Source organism: Pararge aegeria, chromosome 9 (genome assembly GCF_905163445.1).
Source record: "Pararge aegeria chromosome 9, ilParAegt1.1, whole genome shotgun sequence".
NCBI classification, from domain to species: Eukaryota; Metazoa; Arthropoda; class Insecta; order Lepidoptera; family Nymphalidae; genus Pararge; species Pararge aegeria.
In genome coordinates, this window is record NC_053188.1 from 5,509,651 (window position 1) to 5,534,855 (window position 25,205).

The 25,205-nt window shown below is 34.5% G+C and overlaps 2 protein-coding genes across 2 annotated transcripts; both read left to right on the top strand.

The window, feature by feature from the left end:
* The first annotated feature begins 1,563 nt into the window (after positions 1-1,563).
* Positions 1,564-5,160, top strand: LOC120626566 (trihydrophobin-like). The gene is made up of 4 exons (XM_039894118.1): positions 1,564-1,719; positions 3,567-3,603; positions 3,830-3,904; positions 4,496-5,160. Exons 1-4 carry the CDS (start codon positions 1,649-1,651, stop codon positions 4,826-4,828), a joined length of 516 nt encoding a protein of 171 aa, XP_039750052.1. The 5' UTR covers positions 1,564-1,648; the 3' UTR covers positions 4,829-5,160.
* A 10,768-nt stretch (positions 5,161-15,928) lies between these two features.
* LOC120626452 lies at positions 15,929-23,899 on the top strand. Its single transcript, XM_039893977.1, has 5 exons — positions 15,929-15,938; positions 17,954-18,046; positions 19,888-19,939; positions 21,007-21,078; positions 23,771-23,899. Exons 2-5 carry the CDS (start codon positions 17,970-17,972, stop codon positions 23,897-23,899), a joined length of 330 nt encoding a protein of 109 aa, XP_039749911.1. The 5' UTR covers positions 15,929-15,938; positions 17,954-17,969.
* Positions 23,900-25,205: the final 1,306 nt, after the last annotated feature.

Sequence of the window (25,205 nt, forward strand, 5' to 3'; positions counted from 1 at the left end):
GCTCCTCTTTAAGGCTTACCTACAATTAAACTGGCCATCTGCCTGGCCCGTCAAGTACTACTGTAAAAAAATATATATTTTCCTTTTTAATAATAAAATTACTGAAATATGAAATATATTATTATGAGTTAAGTGATTTATTTTTACTTTTAAGGACACCAATTGGATGTACATCACTCGGTTGAACGCCCAGAAACTTCGTGCCCAAAGGAAGCCTCAAACTGTGATCATTGGTCCCGGGAGAAATAGCAAATAACAACAATCGTGTTATGTTCAACCGCGGTCGCTGGAACCGACGCAACCAGTATTGATATTATATAAGTATTATTTAATTCAAGATTGACCTATAGTAGAATTTAATGTCTTAGCCGACATGTTTTATAATTAAAACATAAGTACCTTGTAGAACTCCTATTTTATTTCATTAAACCTCCTATCTAGTGGGAAAATATTTTTTTTATTACACTAGAAGTTAGCCCTTAACTGCAACTTTGTAGTCTAAGTAGTGATTACGAACTTATCTGCTAGGGGCAGTTACACTGGCGTGCATAGAGGGTATGCACAGGGTATGCAGACGATATAAAATGATGAAAATCTCCAGTAATAAGTTGCAAAAAACTTAAGGCATTGTAAGAGTTATAAAAAGCCTACCCCTAAGTATTTATAATTCGTACTGGTCACTTTCTTCATTTTATATCATCTGCATACCCTGTTCATACCCTCTATGCACGCCACAGGGCAGTTATATGCAACCCATATCTACTAAGGCGGAACTGCTTGGCAGTATGTATTTTGATGGCCGATTGGCGCAGTGGGCAGAGAACCTGCTTTCTGAGTCCAAGGCTGTGGGTTCGAAACCGGAAAATGTCTGGCGATGAACATTAATGTTTTTCAGTGGTCTTTGGGTGTTTATCTGTGTTTTATATATTTATGTTTATTTTTCTTAAAAATATTTTGTCAGTATTTTGAGGAATAGAAGCCTATTACTTTTCAGGGTATAATTAGATGTAGTTTAATTATTATTTACAAATAATATCAATTTTATTGTAATGAATGAGATTATGAGGAATGCACTTTTGGATTTTCCAACTATTTTTTAAAAAAATTATTTAATCCCATTTAATGATAGTAATAATAATCATATATTGCAAAATACACGTCAATAAGGTTTTAGATATTGGTTAAGGTTACAGTGTATTGCCAGTAATTTGGCATACAATGTTACACAATAGTTACATACGCCAAATGAATTGATGTCAAAAACAAAAAAATAATAATAATAACACTTAGTCAGATTAATGAAGATGAAACAAGAATAACATTATATCATATTATTGTCGCCATGTTGAACCTTATAGATTATTAATATAGTGTCAGTTCTCTCAACCTCATGTAGCAGCACTCGGCATATTTATTGATGAAAACAAAGTTGGTTTTCTCTAATTTTAATCTTTATTAGGGAATCATTCCTTCTTAACTTATACTGACCTCACAACGATAAGCTACATACGCAAAGTACGCAATTATTGTGATAGCGGGGATAAATTGCAATATATACTCGGTCGAGGCAAGAGTCTTGTGTTTGAGTTGATAGCTACTATCTCATTTAAACAATATTTTTATTGTAATATTTTAATTCCATTTAAATATGGCCAAACTACTTGTACTGTACGCTTGTTTACTCACCTTAGTTTTTTCGGCTGAATCTAAATCTATAGGGTAAGTTTTTAATTTTAATAAACCAAAATCATTATCATCAGAATTATCCCAATTAATAATCATTGAATCATTCTAATGAATGTCTCTGATTGTCTTAATATTGCGCAGAGATAGTAAGAGCTTCATCAGGTCTGCTTCCACAGTGATAGGAGGAAGTTAGGTAGGAGAAAGGAAGGTAGTCAATTTCGCTAGCCAAGTGTGGATCGGGGTACAGAGCTTATGCCCGTTGGCCGTTATTATATCACAACATTGAGCTAAGGTAAGGTCCTCCAGTATAGGTCAATCCATGCTTAAGACGAACGAATCGAACTTAAAAACCGTTTCTTTGCTCAGTGTCAAACATAATATCGGTGTTTTAATTCTGATTGGAGGACAAAAAGCTCGTATTAGCAATTATCCATGCAATGCGAAAGTGTGTCTTTATTTTACCTATGATCGGCTGAGCCACTGCACGGATCTTGACGATATTTAGCACAGAAATAGCTTGAATCCTGTGAACAGAGACAGTATACTATTTAACCTGGAAAGACGAGTAGTTCGCGCGGGACTCTTCATAAAACCGTAATAATAAAGATGTAGTTGTAAAGTCATGCATAGAGAACTAAGCATCCTGCAAAACATCCCGGTAACGCCTGGGCGTTTTTCCTGAAGATAAGTTGCTTATCTGAAGTATAAAAATTGAAGAGATTATAAAGTGCACCATACAGATTTTCCTCCTTTTCGCAGAGTATAGCAAATTAAGTTTTATTTTCATAATACAGTATGGATTACCTTTTACTAAATAAATACATTTTATGAACATTTTACATATGATTTGAACCCTTGTTTCTCTTGCTATCGCGTTTGCGTTTGCCAACTCAGCCATGCACCAACTGCTCACTGAGGTTGAAGTTTAGATATACATTTTTTACCAATCTACGTGACTGTGGAGTGTCCTTACACCCGTGACTGTAAACAATACTATGTATATACTTTTGATGCGTACATTACATGAAAAAATATCCTACATAGAAGTGAGTTGATGGCGATAACTACATTTGTAAACTTAAAACTAAAGCTATGACAGTTCAAAACGCGCCCTGGTCTAAGCCCACAACAAACATAGCCAAACGTATATAATAAAAAAAGCGGTTTTTTTTGTTATCACCATCACACATTGTCATTTAAAGCTATTTAAGAAGCAATCTATTTCGAGCAACAATTCACACCCAAGCTTTTTTATCGTACGTATAGTCCTTTTTTATAATAGGAATTTTCTATAAGCTTACGTTTAATACAAACTTTGAACTTTTTAAGAGACATCTCCAAGATATCATCTGGTAGTATATTTGTACATAATTTCCGTTTAATAATATCATATTTTATGTCTAATGAATTGCATTGCAAGTTTATTTTTGATTTTAATGTTAAAACTCAATTAGCCACTTATGAAAGTCCACATTGCGTCCAGCGTTCTCCTGAGACTCTTTTAGTTTATTTTCTACAAACATTGCGTTTGCCTGCTTCTTCCCATCCCACCCATCGGTTCGTTGAGCTATTTTGGTAAAATAGTAAATAATAAAACTAAAATTGCCTCGTAATACTTTAATAATATGAATAGTGACCTGTCCGACTACTGTGACACTTTTTTACGCAAATACGGATGCTAGCTAATGTAACTTGAACATTTCTTGAAATCAGAAGAACAGACATGAATCATATTCCTTCTGTGTTTATATGTACATAAACCCTTACCTTAATAGGATTTTATAATGTGAAGTAGCTTATGGATTTACGTAAGGGAAGTGTAAGGAAAATAAGGCGTATTTTTTTTCTATGTTCAGTAAATATTTATTTCGACTTTTCAGTAATGTCGAGGTGCCATGTCATGAATGCGCTGAAGAGGTAATTTTTCTTTAATTGTATTATTCCAAATAACTTAACATTTACATTAAGTTAAATTTTTTAATTTTACAAAGATTTTAGTTATCCAAAATGTAATTCTTGTAAGTTGTTTAATATTAAAGTGTTTTGAATGTATTTTTAATTACAGACCGATGATAAAATAACGAGATATAATGATTAAATGGTATAATGATAGATAAATAAAAAGGTTTTTATAATATTACAGGCCTATAAACGAACGAAAAGAGCTGAAGCACCGGCTATTCTCAATTCAATCTCGGGGCTAGTTAACGGTATTTTGGTAAGTTTTAACGTTTTAAATTCTTTATTATTACTATAAACTGGCAGTTGAACAGCTTTAACATATCATGTTTATAGAAAGTCATAGAGAACCTTACTCTATTAAGTCTCTTACTGTCTTAAGAATTGGGATATCAAATTTTATATAATTTAGGGTTATTCAAGAGGCGGATAAACAAATTCCTTTAAAACTAACAATCTATGGTGGCTCCTCTGGTGCTGCAAATGTTCATGTTCGGCCAACTCGTGAGCCAGCTATTGATATAAAGTAAATCAAAGGCTAATTTTTTTTTTTACCATTACTAGATCAGCGTGTTTCACGCCTTTGAATATGCCATTAAAATTGTCAACAAAAATACCAATTTTCAACTATGTAACTTTAAAAACGACGGACTTTTATACAAAACGTTCATCCACCATTTTACCCTCTAAGGATCAAAGTTTTAAAAACTGAATTCAAGAATTGGGACTTTTTAAGGTTTTTAAATCAGAATGTTAGTTTCATCGTTTAGCACTTTCAAAAAAAAAAACCAATACTTTGCTGTCACGGTTGGTAACGTGAAAACGTAAACGTACTTTATTTTCGTTTAAGGATACAAACTGGAGTTACATCACAAAGTTGAACGCCCAAAAACTTGCTGCCCAAAGAAAACCTCAAACTATTGTCATTGGTCCCGGTAATAACAATAACAATCGCGTGATGTTCAACAACAACTATGGTGATGACTACAATGACTACAATGATTACAACGGTGGAAACAGCGGGCGCCAGGGAAGCCAAGGAAATCAGAGAAACCAAGGAAACCAAAGGAACCAAGGAAACCAAAGGAACCAAGGAAACCAGAGGAGCCAAGGAAACCAGAGGAGCCAAGGAAACCAGAGAAACCAGGGAAGCAATAACTACAATGATTATAATTACTACTAAATGACAACTAAATATATACAAATATATCAGGGATTCTAAGAACTTGTCTATACAAACCGCAGAGCATGCTTAGATGGATGCATGCTCATTTAATACTATGCGATTATCCAGAAATTCGAAAATACTACACAACACTGCAAATATTGGACCCTTATGTTCTCTCTGTGGATGTTCTCTTATATTAATGTGAACGTAGATTTATGAACAATAACATAGATAAGTAACGGCAAATACCTAAAATAATACATGGAGTCCGAATAGCCCTAATGCGTCTGAACAAATGTAAAGGCTCAAACCTCGTTAAAATTAATTAAAGCAAGCAAGAAAACGTGTCTAAAATTTACTCAGTAGCTATGTCACCACAGTCTGCCAAAAAACGATTAGCTTAGCAGACCTTTTTCGAAATTCAGTAACGATTGCAACAAATTCCAACCAGCGACCTTCATGTAAAACTCATAAGCTGACAGCAACAGTTGTACACTTGTCTATTTTGTACGGAGATGAGAATCCACTTCCTGTATTCAAGAGAACGCGTTTGACTTAAGGCTTATTGTTTAACCCTAGCGTTTCTAACGAACAGAATTCATACCATAAAGTCGATAGCACCGCACCGATTTCGATGACATTTGGCTCTAAAATATTATATAACTTGGATCTTGTAGATGGGTGTAAATTTTTTATCCCGGGAAGCACCCGGGTAAACTTCCCGACTTTAAACAAAATTAGCCGGCATCACAGCATGATCTTGGCAAAATCAAAGAGAGGTCAAGAAGTCTATTTGTTAATTTTTACTATACTCAATAGGCTTAATACCCTCAGATAAAGCGGTATCATTTTGAATGTATATACAAATCTATATTGTCAGCAAATATGTTTGTAAACACTGTGTTTTTTCTATTATCTACCATTGTCAATATTTACTTAATTGTTATTAATCATAATCAATAACCTCTAACAGTCCACTGCTCCTAAGGAAGATTTGCTGGGCAAACGGGTTGGTACTCGCAGTAAAAGGTACCACAGATAATGATATCCGTTGATGTCCGTTGATCTCCGTTATATTCCCTTAGTCGACTCGTATGACACCCGGCGGGCAGAGGAGTGGTGGTGACACCTGTATTCTGATTAGTGGCGTGCACTCAGTGGCGTTCCTAGGGTTTTGAATTTGAGCAAGCCCAGTTTCCTAAAGGACAAATTTAACTCGTCATTATCTCTAAGTCACCATTCGTGTGCTAAATGACAAACAATATCAACAAATCTTTGAAAAACACTACGATTAATGTCAGCACGCGAATTATGATTTTAAATTTCGATTGATAATTGATTGGATAAAGTAGAAACTACTTGCGCTGTTAGCCAATATTAAAAAAGTTATCATAGAACTTCAAGTGTTTCTATGAGTTCTGCTCTCTTTAATTTTTATGTCATAACCAGCCGCGCTCCAACCATTCTTTTCATTAGAAAAAAAAATGCCATACCAATAAACAATTTATTAGAATGGGAGCATCAAACAGAGTTCTACAGATCCATTAGGATGTCTTTTATGGGCTTAGTATAAGAAATACACAAGTCTGGCGTAGGTTTCGGTGAAATAAAGAGCTGTATTTTTTTGCACACAATTTGAGCACATATTTAACAATATTTACTTTAATTTATAAGAAAACAAACCAGTAAAATGCATTATTCAACAAAAAAAAAAAACAATAATTAACTCCATATAGTTACTAACCAATAATCATGAATCTGTCAAGTGTCAACTAGTTGTAACGCAAATAATAACACGCGTGAAGTTGTTTCAATTCGCTCGCTGGTCATCTTCACTAACTTCAACTCGCAATCTGGCATTTGATCTCCATACTAAATTATTAAATAATCTAGATTGTCTCTGCTAAATACATTGAAATTTCTATGAGAGAAAGCAGTAAAATGAAAGCCCCATATAAGCAAATGAGTGTGAGCGAGACAAAGCGAGACCACCGATCGCGTACGAAGACACGCGAAGAGCGCGATAGTTCGGCGCGGCGCGGCGCCGTACGGCTGGTTGCTACCACAGAGTCTACCTGCCATAGTAACGTAGTGCTTTAGTAACGGAGACAAAGAGTATATACCTTATTGAGCAAAAGTTAAAACATTGTATTTATATCCTCATTGCTATAAAGTTTTAATTATTTTGTTAACTTCATTTCGGAAGAGTCGAGAAAAATTTAAAAGAGATATTTATTTTAACGCAAGCCCGGCTTTTCGGCTTGTATGGAAGTACCGCCACTGCGTGCACTCCATACATGCACAAAATCACTGCATATCCTAACATTCATATATAACTTTTATACGAGGAGAATTTGTGTCGTTTTATGCAACTTTCCTAGTGTATGCCTATTAGGTACCTTGGTAAGAAACCCAGTGCATGCCACTGGTTCTGATCTGCCGTCATCACACGCCGATGTTATTAATAATAGAGAGCATTTATAATAATACACAAACATGTAGAACCGGAGTTGACCTGTACATGATAACCTACCTACACTAACATTAAGAGTAAATATACATATATGACTTTTTGTTTCATTACTTTGTGACCTGTATCCACTTAACATCAGAGTAAAATGGACCTTATGAACCTTTTTTATGCTCTAGTTCGCCTACACTTCAAATGCAAGCATTCATGGCTAAATGAAAAACAGAAGTACACACTAGGACTCTAGAACGAGAACCATGAGGTAAATTTTGCTTTGATGTTACACTGTTTGGATACGCGAAAACTAATCCACGTTTGAGAGAGTGCAAATCTTATACCAATCGTACTGAGGTCTGACTTTTAATGCGATTTAAATGTCACAGCACATTTAAATAACTATACGGCAGAGGCGGACGCATAATACACCCACAAAGCACTGCATTACCCCCAAAAGCTTTAAGGAGTCATATGCGATTGAGGTTTTAAAAAGATAAAGCGCTAGTCATAACCATTCACGACGTGCACCTTACATAGGTATAAAAGCACTGTCTAACCTACAGAACCGATTTTTTCCAGTTTGTATTATTTACCAGGGTAGTACCTATCCTGAACAAGAACCTTGTGCACGCCACTGCTGTAAGGTTAAGGTTAACTCGATGGCCACAAAATTATTGTTCACGTTATTATACAACGCGTAAATGAAAACCAAAATAATACTTCACAGGCTTTTGAGGAAGATCATGTACTGTCTCTGAGACTTATCTGTGGCACCGAAGAAAAATCTAACCTCGTAGTTTTTGAATAAACCACTGCCATAGTTTTTCCTGAAAGAAGTTAGACACAGCCCTAACATCACATGCAAAATTAAAATCTGTCACTTTATTAGGTACATACTTACATACTTAGTGTAGGTACTATGCACGTGTCGGTCTTTTGTCTTCAATAGGGTTGTCATAAGTAACACTGAGAATGTTTTGAATTCATTTGTATTGAAAAATAAATTTGCTTATTTTGATTTAATATGTTTACAGGGTGATTCCTTATGAGATATTCTTATGCTTCATTCAATATTATTTCGTAATTCTGTTACACGTTGTATATATACCACTGAAGGATAGATCTTTTGATTAAAGAGTACAATGTTGGATAGAAGCAGGCGTTACTTTGCGGAATTCCATGATATATTATGAAAATTAAGCTTAATTTGCTATACTCCGCGAAAAGCAGGAGAATCTGTATCGTAATTTATAACTTCTTCAATTCTTATACTCCGCACCAAAAAGATCTTCGGCAATAACTCTTCGAAGTTACCTAGTGAATACCTAGTGGATTCAGCTATTTCAATAAGTTGAGGATGAATTTGTCACGATGTTTTTGTTCACCGTTTAACCAAGTGATATTTAACTTGAAAATGTTTGTGTGATGAACATGAGTGATTTTTAAGTGCCTGCACGGCTAGCATGGGCAGGAGACAATTATACCCCCGGGGAAAGGATATACTCGTAAATTTATCTTCTCCCACATCTTTATCAACTCTCAGAGCACTGGCGCACAAGTGGAAATAATATCCAAATAATATATGTGTATTAAAAAACGGGGATAAACTTCTCCTATTCCATGTTCCAGTGATTTAGAACGTGGACACGTTAATTATATCCCTTGTCAGGGGATATAATCGGGGGATATAATTTTTTACTCCTGCCCGTGCTAGCCCTGCTGGATGTTATAGTGTTGTTTGCTGATGATACATCATTTATGTTCAAAATTAAAAGACGTGAATTAGCTTTTGACTATGTAAACAACTTTCACGCTAAAGTAGTACAATGTTAGTGAAGCTAATAATTTGGTTTTAAATGGACAAAAAAAATAAAGTGCATAAAATTCACATTACCAAATGTTAAACATGTAAAAACCACTATACTCCTATATAATGAGGAATTGAATCCGGTGGATACAACAGTATATCTAGGAATAACGTTAGATGCTAAACTTCAACGGGGCCCACATGTAAATAATTTATCGAACAGGCTTAGTCCTGCTGCCTATGCAGTAAAGAAGATTCGCCACCTTTTAGACATAGAAACGGCTAGACTAGTCTATTTTAGCTACCTTCACAGCATTATGTCATATGGAATTTTACTATGGGGTAATGATGCTGATATTGGCACTATTTTCGTGCTGCAAAAGAAGGCTGTTCGTGCGATCTATAAAATGGGGCCGAGAGAGTCATTAAAAGATAAACTTAAAGATGTTAAAATAATGACAGTCTCAGTATAGCCAATACATATTTGAAAATTTAATATATGTTCACAAAAATATATCAAAATTAAAGAGAAAATGTGACTGCAATAATTTGAACGTTAGATGCAAAAATAAACTTGCAGTACAGTAAAAAAAAAAAGTGGTAAAAAAGCTTGGATGTAAACAATTGCTCTAACCAGGTTGCTTCTTAAATATTTTAATATTTCAAATGACAATGTGAGGGCTTCTTCTTAGACCAGGGCGCGTATGGAACCCTCGTAGCTTTAGTTTTAAGTTTACGCCATCACTACTCATTGCTTTGTTCACACTTTGTATATAATCAACGCATCAAAAATGCCATCTATGTGCCTATTTGAATAAAGAAATATTTGACTTTTATTATAAGTATTTATGTATTTTTTTCATGAAAATATTCATAAGTCATCTTAGTGCCCATAACACAAGCAACGCTCGCTTCGAGACTATATGTGTGTACTCTCTTAGTAGGTACCTATATTTTTTTTAAATTCCACTTCAAGTTAGTCTTTGACTGATATCTCACCTGATGGTAAGTGAGATGGTGAAATCAGTCTGAGATGGTAGCGGGCTGAGCTGTTAGGGAGTATGGTAGTGATACCCCTAATCAGTTTCGACGCGACATCGCACCGGAACACTAAATCGCTTAGCGGCACGTCTTTGTTGGTACTTCTACTACTGGTAAACTAGCCGTAGCCGAAGCCTCCCTGACCAGACCAGACCAGAGAAAATTCAGAAATAATAAATTCCCAAATTGTCTCTGCCGGGAATCGAACCTGGGACGTCCTGTTTAAGGTCGTCAGCGTATTTATTTATTCTTAAATGCATACATAACTCCTAAAAATAAAAGGTGCTTACGGAGTCTCACCGAAAGAGAAGCTAAAGCCACTATGCAAGGGCATAAAAAAAGATATTCGATTCTTTTTCTATTTCTTTCAGATTTCGGATTTGTCCGTATTTTGACTGCGAAGTTGGTCGGGTACGTTACAAAACACTAAATAAATACTTTAAAATTGTGTTTTTTATTAAAATTGCACGCAAAAATTCTAAGTTGATCGCAGTATGTCGCACAATGCGTTTTAGCTGCACGCAATCCATTTTTTACCATTTTCGTCATTATAGAATTGCTGATGCCTTTGACGAGTCATTCTAAATATCACTAGCTGGATAAAGCTTTCTTCATTGTAGCAATCTGCCATTAGCTTAAGAGGTTTTTATTTGGTTTGGTAAAGTTTAGTCCATTTGACATTTTTTTTAACTATGTTTTTTTAAGTATTTCCCATTTGTCTTATGTTGTTTTGTGTAAAGTTATTTTAAATAATTATATTATCTAACATTTAACTACAGTATTTGTTTTTTTGTCCTACGAGTATTTACCAAACGTAACAAGTAAAGGTATTAAACCTTCACTTGTTGTATTTATATGCATTTTAAAAATGTATAAATTTGTTATGGTTTTCTCTTAGCAAAGCGTGAAAAGCGTATGCATAAATAACAAGAGAGTACAATTAACATAGTCAGTACATATTTGAAAATTTAATTTATATCCATAAAAATATAATAAATTTTAAAAAGAAAATGGACTCAATGTAAATATTAGAAGCAAAAATAAACTCGTTGCGCAGTTTACTAGGCTACATTAAATTGCTAATTTATTCAAGGGCAATTGTATATTATTTTATAACAAATTACCGAATGAAATCTTTGAGATGTCAATAAATTCAATATAAAACGTAAGCTTACAGGAAAATCCTATTATAATGTTTCTTTATTTATTTATTAGTAAGGCACACCACCATGTTGAGGATAACTTAAAAGATAACTAATAAAAGCGTTTAAAAACAGCTTGGGTGTGAATTGCTCTAACTTCATAGCTTAATATTAATTTATTGATACTCACTTATTTATGTTTCAGAAAAATCAACATTTACTCGAGGAAGCGAATTTTGTAGCAAGCGATATAATAGTAAGTTTTGTATTCGTTTTTTAATTAGCAGATTTTCACTTGTAAGTAAGTAGGTAACCTTTTCTTTCTCTCTATAACTAGTGTAGATTAAATTCAAAATTTAAATTTAAATTCAAAATTTCTATATTCATACTTGTATAGGCCTATCACAGACACTTATGAAGCATTCATACATTTATGTTTACACAAGTATGAACATGTGTAAGGGGATGGTGATAACTTCTTTCGCCAGCTAAAACCTAAATCTAAGAGGATTCCAAACGCGCCTTGGTCCAAGAAGAGCCCACAACAAACTAGGGGGCGTCCATAAATTACGTGAGGTGTTTAAGGGGGGGAGGGGGTCGAGTCAAATCTCATCTAATCTTACGTTGGAGAGAGGGGGGTCTCGGCAAATATCACGCAATTTTTTTTCTGATTGAAACAAAAAAAAATTATACTATTTTTGTCCATTTAATCCAGATTGTACATGCTTAAGATTTTATCTTAAGCGTAATCGTAATACGATTAAGATCATTTATTAATTCGGGCGAAAGAAAATAATTTCATTCATACTTCGACGTTTTAGAGTAGATATTCTTTTTTTAATCACAGTAGTTACGATTTAAGTATTCTATTGTTAAATTTTTATTACACTTATAATTAAACTCTCAGCAATATTGATGACTAGTCTTGAATAGTCGTAAATAAAAGCATGAAGCAAATTTGTTTTTTTCTTATTACAATAACAATCCAACGCGTTTACGTAAGAAACTCACATTTTGAAAAATCTCACGTGAGATTGGGGGATGGGGGAGGGGGTTGAATGAAATCTCACGACATCTCACCAGGGGGGGAGAGAGGGGCAGAAAATTTAAAAAAACACCTCACGTAATTTATTGACGCCCCCCTAAGTCGGGTTAATTTTTTTCTTATCACCATCTCAATAAATTAATATTAAGCTATGAAGCTAGAGCAATTCACACCCAAGCTTTTTTATCGTTTAAGTAATCCTTAACATTATAAACGGATTTTTCTGTAAGCTTGCCTTTTATATAAACTTTGAACTTATTGAGAGACATCTCAAAGATTTCATTCGGTAATTTTTTATCAAATAATATACAATTGCCCTTGAACGCAATATTACGTAGCCTAGTAAACTGCACAACGAGTTCATTTTTGCTTCTAATATTTATATTGTTACAGTTCATTTTCTTCTTAAATTTTGTTATATTTTTATGAATATTAATTATATTTTCAAATATGTACTGACTATGCACCGTCATTATTTTAACTTCTTTAAATTTATCCCTTAATGACTCTCTTGGTCCCATATTATATATTGCACGAACAGCCCTCTTTACTGCAGTACGAAAATAGAATCTATATTAGCAGCATTACACCATAATAAAATGCCGTAGGACATAATGCTGTGAAAATAACTAAAATACACATGCCTCGCAGTTACTATATTTGTCATATAACGAATCTTTTTAACCGCGTATGCTGCAGAACTAAGTCTGCTCGTTAAATTATCTATATGTGGTGTATTTTTTGTTATATAGAGAGAAAAGGTGGATGTGTCAGATTTAGGAACACGGTTGCCCAGATAATGGTGGAAATTTTGTGGTAAAAAATCTGATAATCTAATTTGTCAAGTTTATGATGAGTAAATACGCTTATATAACAGGTTTTAACCTGTTCGTGTCTTTTATCTACCAATTACCGGCTCACACAAAATAAGAAACCGTGTGGGTTGAAACATGGACCATCAAGGCAAGAGAAAATGAGATGATAGAGGCACTGGAGTGGAGTTGTGCTCGAGGCGCATGTTGAGAATATCCTAGATAGCCAAGCGCACAAATGTGTCTATGCTGGATCAGCTAGGAGTTACTGTTCGTTGTTTGTTAGCTAACAACATTCCGCGGGTGTTAAATTCGATGTGTGCCGGGCATTTTGACTGACTGGACACAATGCACTGCATATAATAATAGCTGAATGAGGGTTCTGTATGCTCCTAATTCTGTGCCGGCCCACTACAGAGAACAGTTCTCTGGAAGAGAGGCTTAGGCCGTAGTCTACCACGCTGGCAAACTGCTGAAGGCTTCACCTTGATCAACATTATGGAGAACTCTCTGGCAAGCAGATTTATTTATAATAGTTTCATTTAATAAGATAAACTGTCATTTTACACACCCCAGAATTTTATAAACTAAGTATTTTTAAAACAACGAATAGGTATAGGTGCCAATTATTTTGTGCAGAAATCTACAAAACTTTTACAATCTTAAAATAATATTGCACATTGGATAGAAGCAGGCGTTACTTTGTATACTAATTTGTATACTAAGTTATTACTTAATTTCCTATATTCAACTACATTCTACTTTCCTACATTCATTGCCGAAGATCTGTTTGGTGTGGAGTATAAGGATTGAAGAAATTATAAATTACACCATACACACACATTCACACACACACACACACACACACACACACACACACACACACACACACAGACAGACACTAACATACTTGCACACAAAATACATACACTCTTACACATACACTGGAAATCAAGATCAACATGTTTCATGTATCCCTTTTAATCGTTGTTTTTTTGTATCTTATTTTATTATAATTAATATTTTTGAATGTATTTAGATTTTTTGATAAATATCAAGTGAACAGTGGTAAATTTTAAGTTTTGGAGGTGGGCGTTATCACTGTTACGCAGTTTTATACTTTTACAGTGATCATCGTTTCATTCATTAGTGGTTAAGATATGTTATTGTTCATAAATAAATAAAATAAATAAATAAAAAATACAGATTCTCCTGATTTTTGCGGAATATAGCAAATTAAGCTTAATTTTCATTAATAATATTGCTTTAAGCATAAGTAAGCCTCATGAAGCATTAACTTCATACGAGAGCTGCTTTTTTAGCCTGCATCTTCATCATCACATCAACTCATTACAGTCTTACTACAGTGCACTACATTGTAGCCTTGCGTAGGGCAAAACAAGCGAGTTCTGTGTGTAAACACAAGCGGAGTTGTTTCCTGTTATGTTATGTAGCCCGTCCACCGCAGAGGATTGTCATAGATGTATATCCGTATATAGATAGGCCACTGCCATGATTGCTTGGTTGGTCTAGTGGTTAGCAGGTTTACCAACTACGTATTACGAGGTGCGATTCACGAAAATATTATATGCCTTTGGACTTTTCTGAAGGGTTTTTTCAGTAAATTCAAAGTTGTTTTTTTAAATTAGGCTATCAGCACTTTTAAAACGTCACATCTGTCTTTTTTTCAATCAACAACAAGTTAGACCTCTACAATATATCTACAATTAAGCTGTATAGAAACGGAAAAAAGTCGTCAAAGATTATGAATATAAAAATAGTAGATTATTATAGAGTAAATTTAGGATGCGCGCGCACACCGTCACAAAAAACCGACACCCTGAAGTTAGCTATAAGGTTTGACAGTGTACACTTTTATATGTCAAAGCCTGCGGGCTCAGTCCGGTGATTTCATTGATTAAATTGTACAAAAATCTCATATTTTAATGTTGAGTGAAACTTGGTTGCCAGATAATGAGTTAATTAGTGTTCCAAATTTAATTACGTTTACTGACGGCCGAGTGGCGCAGTGGGCAGCGGTGCTTTCTAAGTCCAAGGACGTGGGAAAATGTTTGTGTGATGAACATGAATGTTTTTCAGTGTCTGGGTGTTAATCGGTATATTATAAGTATTTATGTATATTATATTCATAAAAAAATATTCATCAGCTCTCTTAGTACCCATAACACAAGCTACGCTTACATTGGGGCTAGGTGGCGATGTGTGTATTGTCGTAGTATATTTATTTATTTATTATTATTTTATGCCATTTCTTTAATTATGTAGAAATGTTTTTGTGATATTTAAATAAACTTTATTTAACTAGATAATATATCAAAACTTTTATTGTATTAAATACCTTTTTTCTATTGCTGGTGTCGCTTTTTCTAGAACCGTAGAAAGGCGAAAGATAAAAGCGAAGAAAGGCGATTAGTAACTTCTAACGCGTATATAAGTACACATACGTTTTTTTCAGAAAAACTGGAACCGATACAAGGGAATTGAACATGTCGAGAGCGCAGGCATCAAGAGCTCCTATCCATTGACGGGGCTTTTGGAATAATATAGCTTTATGTAAATTGGATTTATAAAATTATTAATGCAACATTTGAGGAAATTAAAACAAGTTATTAACTGTTATCGGAGTACCTCTACGTGATCAATTCAGGAATGAGGAGATCTGTAGAAGAACCGAAGTTACCGACATAGCTCTAAGAGTCGCGAAGCTGAAGTTGCAATAGGCGAGTCGCATAGCTCGGAGAACCGATGAACGTTCGGGTCCCAAAGTGCTGGAATGGCAACCTTGCACCGGTAAACGCAGCATTGGTAGACCCCCGACACAAGACTGGTTTTTAGAACTCCCTACAAAAGACCTATGTCCAGCAGCGGACACCAATCGGTTGATAATTACTTATTTGATCTATCTTTACTATATTATATTTTTTATACAACTGTAGTTATGTCGTCGATATAATCTTACAATTATCGATTAGGGAAAGAGAGTTTTGTTGTAGTAGAGCTATTTCAGCGCTCGTCGGGGGAAGAACTCTGGTGCAAAGGACGTGGTTGCCGGTTTAGTTACAAATTTAGTGGTAAAAGTACCACCGGACTCGCCAGTAAAATGTTCGACAGATCGTTTCGTTTGTTCGGAATTTTGGTAACGGAACGGGACTCATACGAATCGTCTACTGTCCTATTCCTAATTCAGTCTTTCTGTCTGGCAGAAGCTGTATCGCATGAACCGTAATAGGTAAACAGTTGAAAATTGCGTATTTCTATAGCCACTATAACTTGCTCACCTTTTTCTTTTTTTTGATTAATTTTAATTTTTAATTATTCTATTATATAATAGGGTAGATGGGCCATTCTTACTAAATTAAAATGAATTAATAAAAATAAATAAAATAACAACCATTGAATTAAAAACATCCTCAGGAGATATTGACTTTTCAATGAATAATTGTTAAGTCAGTCAGGAGATGCTCCTGAGTTTCGGAGCGAAACGTGCGTAGAGGCCGAATATCTGTTTGGTGTGGAGTATAACGATTGAAGAAATTATAAATTACACCATACAGATTCTCCTGCTTTTCGAGGAGTATAGCAAATTAAGCTTCATTTTCATAATCTGTGATGATAACATATTGAAGATTTGTCCCCATACAAGAAACGAGTTTTTTGCCCGATCTTAATTTTGTAAATTTTACGTAGTGTTTCATATTAAAACTTGGTAGAGAACACTTCGCTTGCAATACCGACTCTCATTTAATATGTACTAATTTACACTTTTTTGAGTGTTCGTTTTTCTTACGTTGACCCGTCAAAGATAATGAAGCCATATAAAAAAATAGAGATAAGGCGTATGAAATGTAATATTTAAATACAACTTGTAAGTCGACTAATTACACGTTATGTATCAGAGCTGACGACAGCAGCAAATATTTTTATTTGAGTTTTAAAATATTTTTTTTGTGAACTATCAGAGTGCGTACAGTGACCAGTTTAAAAATAGGCAAGTATTATTGGAAATATTACTTATAACTTAAGTAAATTTACATAGAAAAAGAAAAAAACAGAAATTATAAACGTATTTATGAAATGTTTGAGTTCCAGAATATATTCCAATTAACATGCAAAACATAATGCCACCTATACTGGTTCTAAGCTTTTTTTTCCGAATCGTGGAGGCCAGGCTCCCATTACTTAAGACTTACTTATTCTAAGTTGGCTGAACAGGTTGCTACCAGCTTTATGCTGCAGTCAGGTGTCAGCTACAGCGCTGATTTTCGGGAATTGCCATAGTGACTTCACGGACGGATCGGAAAATATAAGCGCGTATATATGTCACCCGTTTTTTAAACCGTGTTTGTTAAACCGTAAATCCGGGCATTGATAGGTTTATATTTAAACGTGTCCCCGTTGATTATCCGGGATAAATAAACGTAGGCGATGTTGATTTTCATTATTAATGCTAGATATATTAAAAGCTAAATACTATGCACCAATAGGTACAATTGTTGAGCCGAACAAAGGTTTAAACAAATAAAGAAGCGCATACTTATATAAACAGACGATTTTTTTAATTTATTTATACTCTTTATTTGCACACTACAAGGTAAAAAAAACAAAAGAAAAATAAAAAAAAACACTTACAGAAGCAGTAACTAGGTAGCCTTATTGCCCAGTAGCGATCTCTGCCAGGCAACCTTAGAATAAGGAAAATATATGATGATTGTGTAATAATTGTATAATGCTTCAATTTATTTTCATTTTTTCTTATCGCTTATTGATTGCTTGATTTTGTTAAATAAAATAAAATTAAATTACAGCGCAGTTAATAAGAAGATGATGGCGAAAATCCTTGGTTTTTGCGTCACATTAGTCGTGTTTGCAGTCATTTCTGAGGCCAGGCCCTATTACGAGTAAGATATTATGTTATTAACTATAATTATCGTTATTCTAATGTCTTCATCACCTAACCAAAATCTTGAAAGAAACACTCAATAAAGAAAAACAAAAAAATATATTTATTAATTCCTTATGCTACATTACAATTTACAACACATTGTGATTAGGTATTAACTTTAAGTGCTACCAGAAGCTTCTATTACATAGATAAGAGAAGCGCCAGGATTACGCTTGTCATGTGTGGCACAACCAGTAAAAGGTTCCAGCTCAGCATTGTGCAACACGCTCTGCCAGGCATAAAAGCATGCGCCGCTGATTTTCAGCTGAAACCATAGTCCAGGTGACGCCACGGAAATAACTATTACCTATTCTAATAAATTAAATTTAATGCTACTATAATAAATAATAAAATTAATGATACAAATCCATCTATATATATAAAAGAGAAAGTGTATTCCGTATAGGCTCCGAAACGGCTGAATCTCCGGATTGACATGGCGAGTAATCCTGTATGGCGAGTAAACCAGTTTGGTGACGATCGGAGCACTCCTATTTTTGAACTGTCAAACTGTCAATTACAGCTTTTATTTACTATGATGATATTCTATTGTTGGGTGTACATGGGTGTAGATAATGATCTTCACCCGCTTGAGAAGAGAATAGAAGAGAATGAATACGGAGAGAAATAAATGATTTAATATATTATGAGACTTCAATTAAAAAATTTATGATGTAAGTTTATTGTTTAAATAAAATAAAGCATAATCTAGCCCGGCGAAGCGGGCTGGGTTGCTACTATACTATAAAAATATACTATAAAACCTTTTACATTTTACACAATGCTCTATCAATATTATTTATTAATCCTATGCAATATTTCAATTATCTTACTAATACCCTACTATAATTTAGTATGTGAAAGTGTGGATGTTTGTTACTCAATGACGCAATAACGGCTGAACGGATTTGAATGAAATTTAGCATGCATGTAGCCTTTGACATGGAAAATATCATATGCTACCTTTTATCCCGATTTCCTAAGTAGTTTCCGAGGGAAAATTGAAAATTGTTTACGAGCTAAGCCGCGGGCAGATAGCTTTGAAATTTGGTATGCATGTCACCTATACTATGGAAAAGGACATGTACTTTCTATACCGATTTCTCAAATAGTTCCCGTTGTAGGATTTCAAATCGTTAACGGATTTTAGAAGCAACTCTGAAGTCCACGCAGACGAAGTCGCGGGCAGAAGCTAGTAACAAATAATATTTAATATCTCTTAAAATTACACGCCTAGATACAGAAAATAATCAATAAACGAGCATATATAAATGAATATTCCGCGAAATAGTCTTGGATTTTTATGAATTGTTGCTTAAAAAATTACTTTGTAGTTTTTATCGGAGGGGCAATGTTATTCCAACATTTAGTGGCGGAATACGTACCTTTGAATGCCGCAGAGCGATGAAGTGGGATACGGAGTTGATTACGACAAGTTCGACGGTCCGTCTAACCTTAGCAAGCCCAATTAAACTTATTGACGAGGTTAATGCTTTACCTAGTTTGATCACGCCAAAAAGCAACCCAGCTAGGTAGAGCTTTGTCCTAGAACTCATTTTTAACAACCGAAGATTATTTAAAAAGGAGTAGCGTGAGTTCTAGCCCTAGGAGGGATATATATCCTTGCATGCTCTTCGAAGTGCTATATTTGTATAGACAATCAGTTAATATACGTTGTTTCGACCGTTGCTAAAAAGTTAAAGGCATTTGTCTTGCAGCGCGAGGTCTAGCTTTGGGGCGAACCTATTTGTTAAAATTATCCCACTTTTATAAGTAACCATTATTAATTAATTACAGGTACTACTCGTATGGCGTACCCGTGGCTTGTAATAACAGATGTCAGCAACAGGTAATACATACTATATTATCACGTGCAACCTAAAATTGCAAAGGACCTAATCCAATGAGCATTGAAATTTACATAATACCAGAAAATATTTAAGAAAAACGGGTGTCTTGACAGGTCAACCCGCTACAATCACAAAATCACTTACCACCAGGTGAGATTGAATTTAATAGCTTACTTGTAGTGGAATAAATCCCTATCCCTACTAATATTATAAATGTCAATGTAAGTTTGTTTGTTACGCTTTCACGCAAAAACTACTTAACCGATCCTCATGAAACTTTGTACACATATTCTTGGAAGTGTTAGAAGTAATATAGGATATACCGACATTAAGCTCGGTTCCTTTGGGAGAGGGGATGAAAGTGTTTGACGATTTTACACCATAGCTCCGACAAATTATAACCGATTTAAATCATTATTTTCGTAGTCTAGAGGTTATAATATGTGTTTAATATTGCCAAAACTGTGGCTGGAGATAGAGGACAGAACTCCTCAGTGGACAACAGTAAACCCCTCATTTAAGGCTTAGCGATACTGAATACTTGAAATATTTTTAAAACTAAAACTAATTTTTCTGCCAGATCAAAAAAAAAATCAAACGCAGACGAAGTCGCGGGAAACAGCTAGTATAAAATATAACGATAACGATGACGAATTTTTTAAACATTACAACTTATTACACTGAAAACGATTTTTTAAAATAAGGGTTTGCTGCTGTCCGCTAAGGAGTTCTGTCCTCTATCTCCAACCACATTAATAAGATCTACACAATTTTGGCTTTGGAGCTTGATGTCGGGATAAAAAGTATCCTATATTACTTCTAACATTTCCAAAAATATGTGTACAAAGTTTCATGAGGATCGGTTTAGTAGTTTTTGCGTGAAAACGTAACAAACAAACTTACATTGACATTTATAATATTAGTAGGGATAAGGATAGGGATAGGGATGTATCAGCAATGTATTTTAAAATGCTAATAAATTGAAATTAATATTTTTTCACCACAACAGCTCGTAACTCTCAACTTATTACCTACATATTTCAAATCATAAACGTTTTTATTTCAGCGGTATCAACAATTTAATGTTGATGTTCAGGGTGCTTTGAACCAAATATTAGGAACGGTTACTCTTGCTCTGGTAAGAAAATTTTGAGTACATTTTGATGCAATTACGGAAAGTATGTCACTAAAATTACTAGTATCAAGCAACATTTTTTTTCTACTCTTGCGATAAAATGCAAGTAACATGCACATAACTCCGTTGGTCGAAAGATTATTGAAACATTTAAATAGATAGATAGATTGATCTTTATTTGCATAAAACACACGTTTACATAGATTTTATTTTATTTTATTTATACTCTTTATTTGCACACAAATAAAAATACAAAAAAAGAATAAAAGAAAACACAGACAGAAGAAGTATACAAAAGGCGGCCTTATCGCTTCGTAGCGATCTCTTCCAGGCAACCTTAGGATAAGGAAAACAAAAGGATAACATACTGCAGGTTGTGCATATTAAAAAAAAATACATACTAATAACTACATACTAATACTTAAACTAGATTACACAAATAAAATAATACATAATAAATTAAATAATAAAAAATAATAATAAACTAATATATACTATAACATATCATAAATACATTAACAACAGTAAATACTATTACAAGTCGTCTTCAATTCAAACTATAGTGGTTTTTGACAGCTTTCTTAAAAATACAAAGTGTCTTAGACTGCCTTATGTCTATTGGGAGCGCATTCCATAGCGCTATGGCTTGCACTGTAAACGAGTGCTCATAGAACTTAGTTCTATGAAAAGGCGTACTCAGAGTCAGCGCGCGACACGATCTTAAATCAGATTGCACTCCCAGAAAAGTAAACTTCTCCTTAAGATAAGAAGGAGTTTTTAAATGAAATAAAACACAGTACAGAAGCGAAAGTACATGCAAATCCCGGCGACGGCGAATAGGGAGCCACTTGAGTTTTTGTCGAAATTCGGAAACGTGGTCATATTTGCGTAGGCCAAATATGAACCGAATAGCAAGATTTTGGAGACGCTCAAGTTTGTTAATCTGGTCTTCAGTCAAATTAAGAAAGCATGCATCCGCATAATCGAGAATTGAGAGAAGGAGAGAATGGGCTATCATAACTTTGGTTGGGATTGGCAGAACAGCACGTAGGCGTCGCAATGAATGCATTGTCGCAAAAGTTTTCTTACTCAGCTCCTTAATATGCGTTGACTATGATAAATCCTGATCTATTTGAATGCCAAGATCTTTAACGGTGGCACTAAAAGGAATAGCGAAACCATTATAAACAATAGAAGGGATGTTCTGCCAATCAACTTTTGAAATCATTCCCGGACTGCCAATAATTATTGATTGTGATTTTGCGGGGTTCACCTTCAGCCCATACTGCTTGCTCCATTCACAGATTAGTGAAAGGTCAACATTAACAGCAGTAATAGCAGAGCCAAGATTTTCAAAAGTTGAGTGGCGATAAATCTGGACATCATCTGCATACATGTGATAGAGAAAAGCTATTTTTTGAGTGATAGAATTAATGAATATGGCAAATAGTAAAGGAGATAACACGCCACCCTTAGGTACCCCGGCCGTAACATCACACCAAGATGAAACGGACTCATCAGTCCGAATGCGTTGTCGACGACCAATGAGGTAACTCCGAAACCAGTCTATCGCCGATGGAGATATGTTAATAGAGCGCAGAAGACTAAGCAAGATATCATAGTCAACGGTATTGAAAGCGTTACTAAAATCAAGCAGAGTCAGAACATAGAACATAGATAGATGTCATTTCAATATCAATTGCGAAGTCACAGTGAATTGCCATTAGCTGGCGTGCAAATATTACAAGCCATTGGTTGCAATTAACACAGAATCAATTTAATTGAAGAAAATGAAGCTGTCTGTTTTAATGCTTGTTTGATTGAGATTTAGCTCGGTCTCGCATAATATTAATAAATAAATATACTACAACAATAAACACTTAGTAGCCATCTAGAACCAAAGTAAGCGTAGCTTGTATTATGGGTACTAAGATAACTGATGAATATTTTTATGAATAATATAAATAAATACTTAAAATGTACAAATAAACAATCAAACATTCATGTTCATCACACATATTTTTGTTTTTAGAAATCATGAATAAGTCGTACCTGTAGGCTCTGAAACGTATAAAAATCATCTGTCATAAAAGTTATTGAATGAGTTATTTTTTGAATACTTACTACTTTTATTCGTTATTGAATATAAGACTGTTCCTCATTACCCTAAAACAGCCAACTGCTGGACTAAAGGCCCAACTGGAGGGCGTGCTCATAATCCTATTATAGTATAAAGGACTAAGTAAACGATAAAAAAAGCTTGGGTGTGAATTACAGCTCTAACCAGGCACTTATGATGCGTACATTACATGAGAAAGGTGTAGTGAGATGATTGCGATAACCATGTTCGTAAACTTTAAACCAAAGCTACGAGGGTTCCAAACGCGTTCTGGTCTAAGAAGAAGCCCACAACAAACTTAGTCGGGTGTCCTTTTTTATCACTTAAAAATCATTAGAAGAGCAACCGCTCTTTGGTTTAAAGTTTATGGGCCTACTTGAATAAAGATATTTTTGACTTTGACTTTGACACCATGCTGCGCAGAGGGATTGGTGATCGCAGTAGATGTTGGTAGTAGAACAAACGACTCTGCTGCCCGTTCTTTATTATACTCCCTTACCTTATCACGTACAGTGGGGTGGTTAACACTGTATACACTTCACACAGCATAAAAAAATAATATTTTTTTGTTTTTAGAAATCATTTGACAGGTACGTGCAAGTACTGGGCGAAAAACAAGGTCCCGAGATTGTGGTCGTTGGCTCCGGACAGCAAAATATGAATCGAGTAACAATCAACGGCAAACAGTCACCGAATACACTGTGAAATGAAGGATATATTATACTGTATCTAGTAAAATCTTCTTACTGAAAGCGTTCACACAACAAATAAATTACAATTTATATTTATTCAGCACAATACATAATGTTATATTTGTAATAAACAAAATTACATAATTTAAAATAAGTATGCCCGCAGCCATTTTTAAAATTAAATAATTCCCCGATTACTAAAACACAAGTAGGCCATTGTATTAGGGAAAATTATTTTATTGGGAATGATGAATATCAAAAATAATTTACTGAATAAAACTTTTTTGTTCAATGAGGTATTTTTATAATATTTTATTAAATACATTTTCATTTTCGGTGTTCCTAATAAAATCTGGCAGTTGGTTAAATATATTTATTGACATTCATACGTTTAGGTACTTCTATAATGTTCTTAAATGCATGGTATTAAGCCAAATAAACGAGGACACTAAAATTAATTAATACATTTTATACATAGTGTATGTATATATCATAAGTTAACCAAAGAACAGTGGACAATAAAGTTATCAGCTAAGCCCGTTACTGTTTCATTTTAATACACCAATTTCCCAATGATGACCCTGTAAAGATAATAAATGTTATGATTGCCTGGCCCCTTGCCCTTATCCGAGGTCCCGGGTTTGAAGCTTAGGTCTGGCCGCAAATTGTCAGGTATTTTTCTGCTGAAAATTATGGTAATATAAAGAATATGTTTTAGCTACTTTAGCACAGGTTACAACACTCTCACTAATCCTCGCGCTTGTTTTGATTGGTCGCACTCTTGAAAGCCGCTGAAGACGACATTAAAAAACTTTATTAAGAGAGAGAGAGAGAAATCTATTAAGTATATCCGTGGAAACAGCAAGCTCAATGTAATGTAAACTTTAAATGGCAATGGGCGGGGCACATAGCTCGAAGAACCGATTCATATTAGTGTCCCACAGTGTGACCCCTGGAGAAAGAGTTACGTTGGTAGATTTCGCACTAAATAGACAGACTACATCTATCGAGTCTCATCGCTGGACATAAATGGCACCAGACCGTGATTAGAAATATATGGAACTTTACCAAGCATGAAACGGACAGCGGCAACCGGCTACCTTAATATTTATTTTTTAACATGACGCGAAACTTGCGTGACGCGTTTTTTTCCGTGGCCAGCACGCAAGAGCATTTCATCTCTCTAATGCTTTGTTGTTATAGCTATCAAGTAGGTACTGATGCGGATATTGGGACATTTAGGGGTATGGAAAAAAAAATCTTTACATTAGGTACCGATACAATTTTAAAGATATTATTTGACCTGTACATGATAAAAT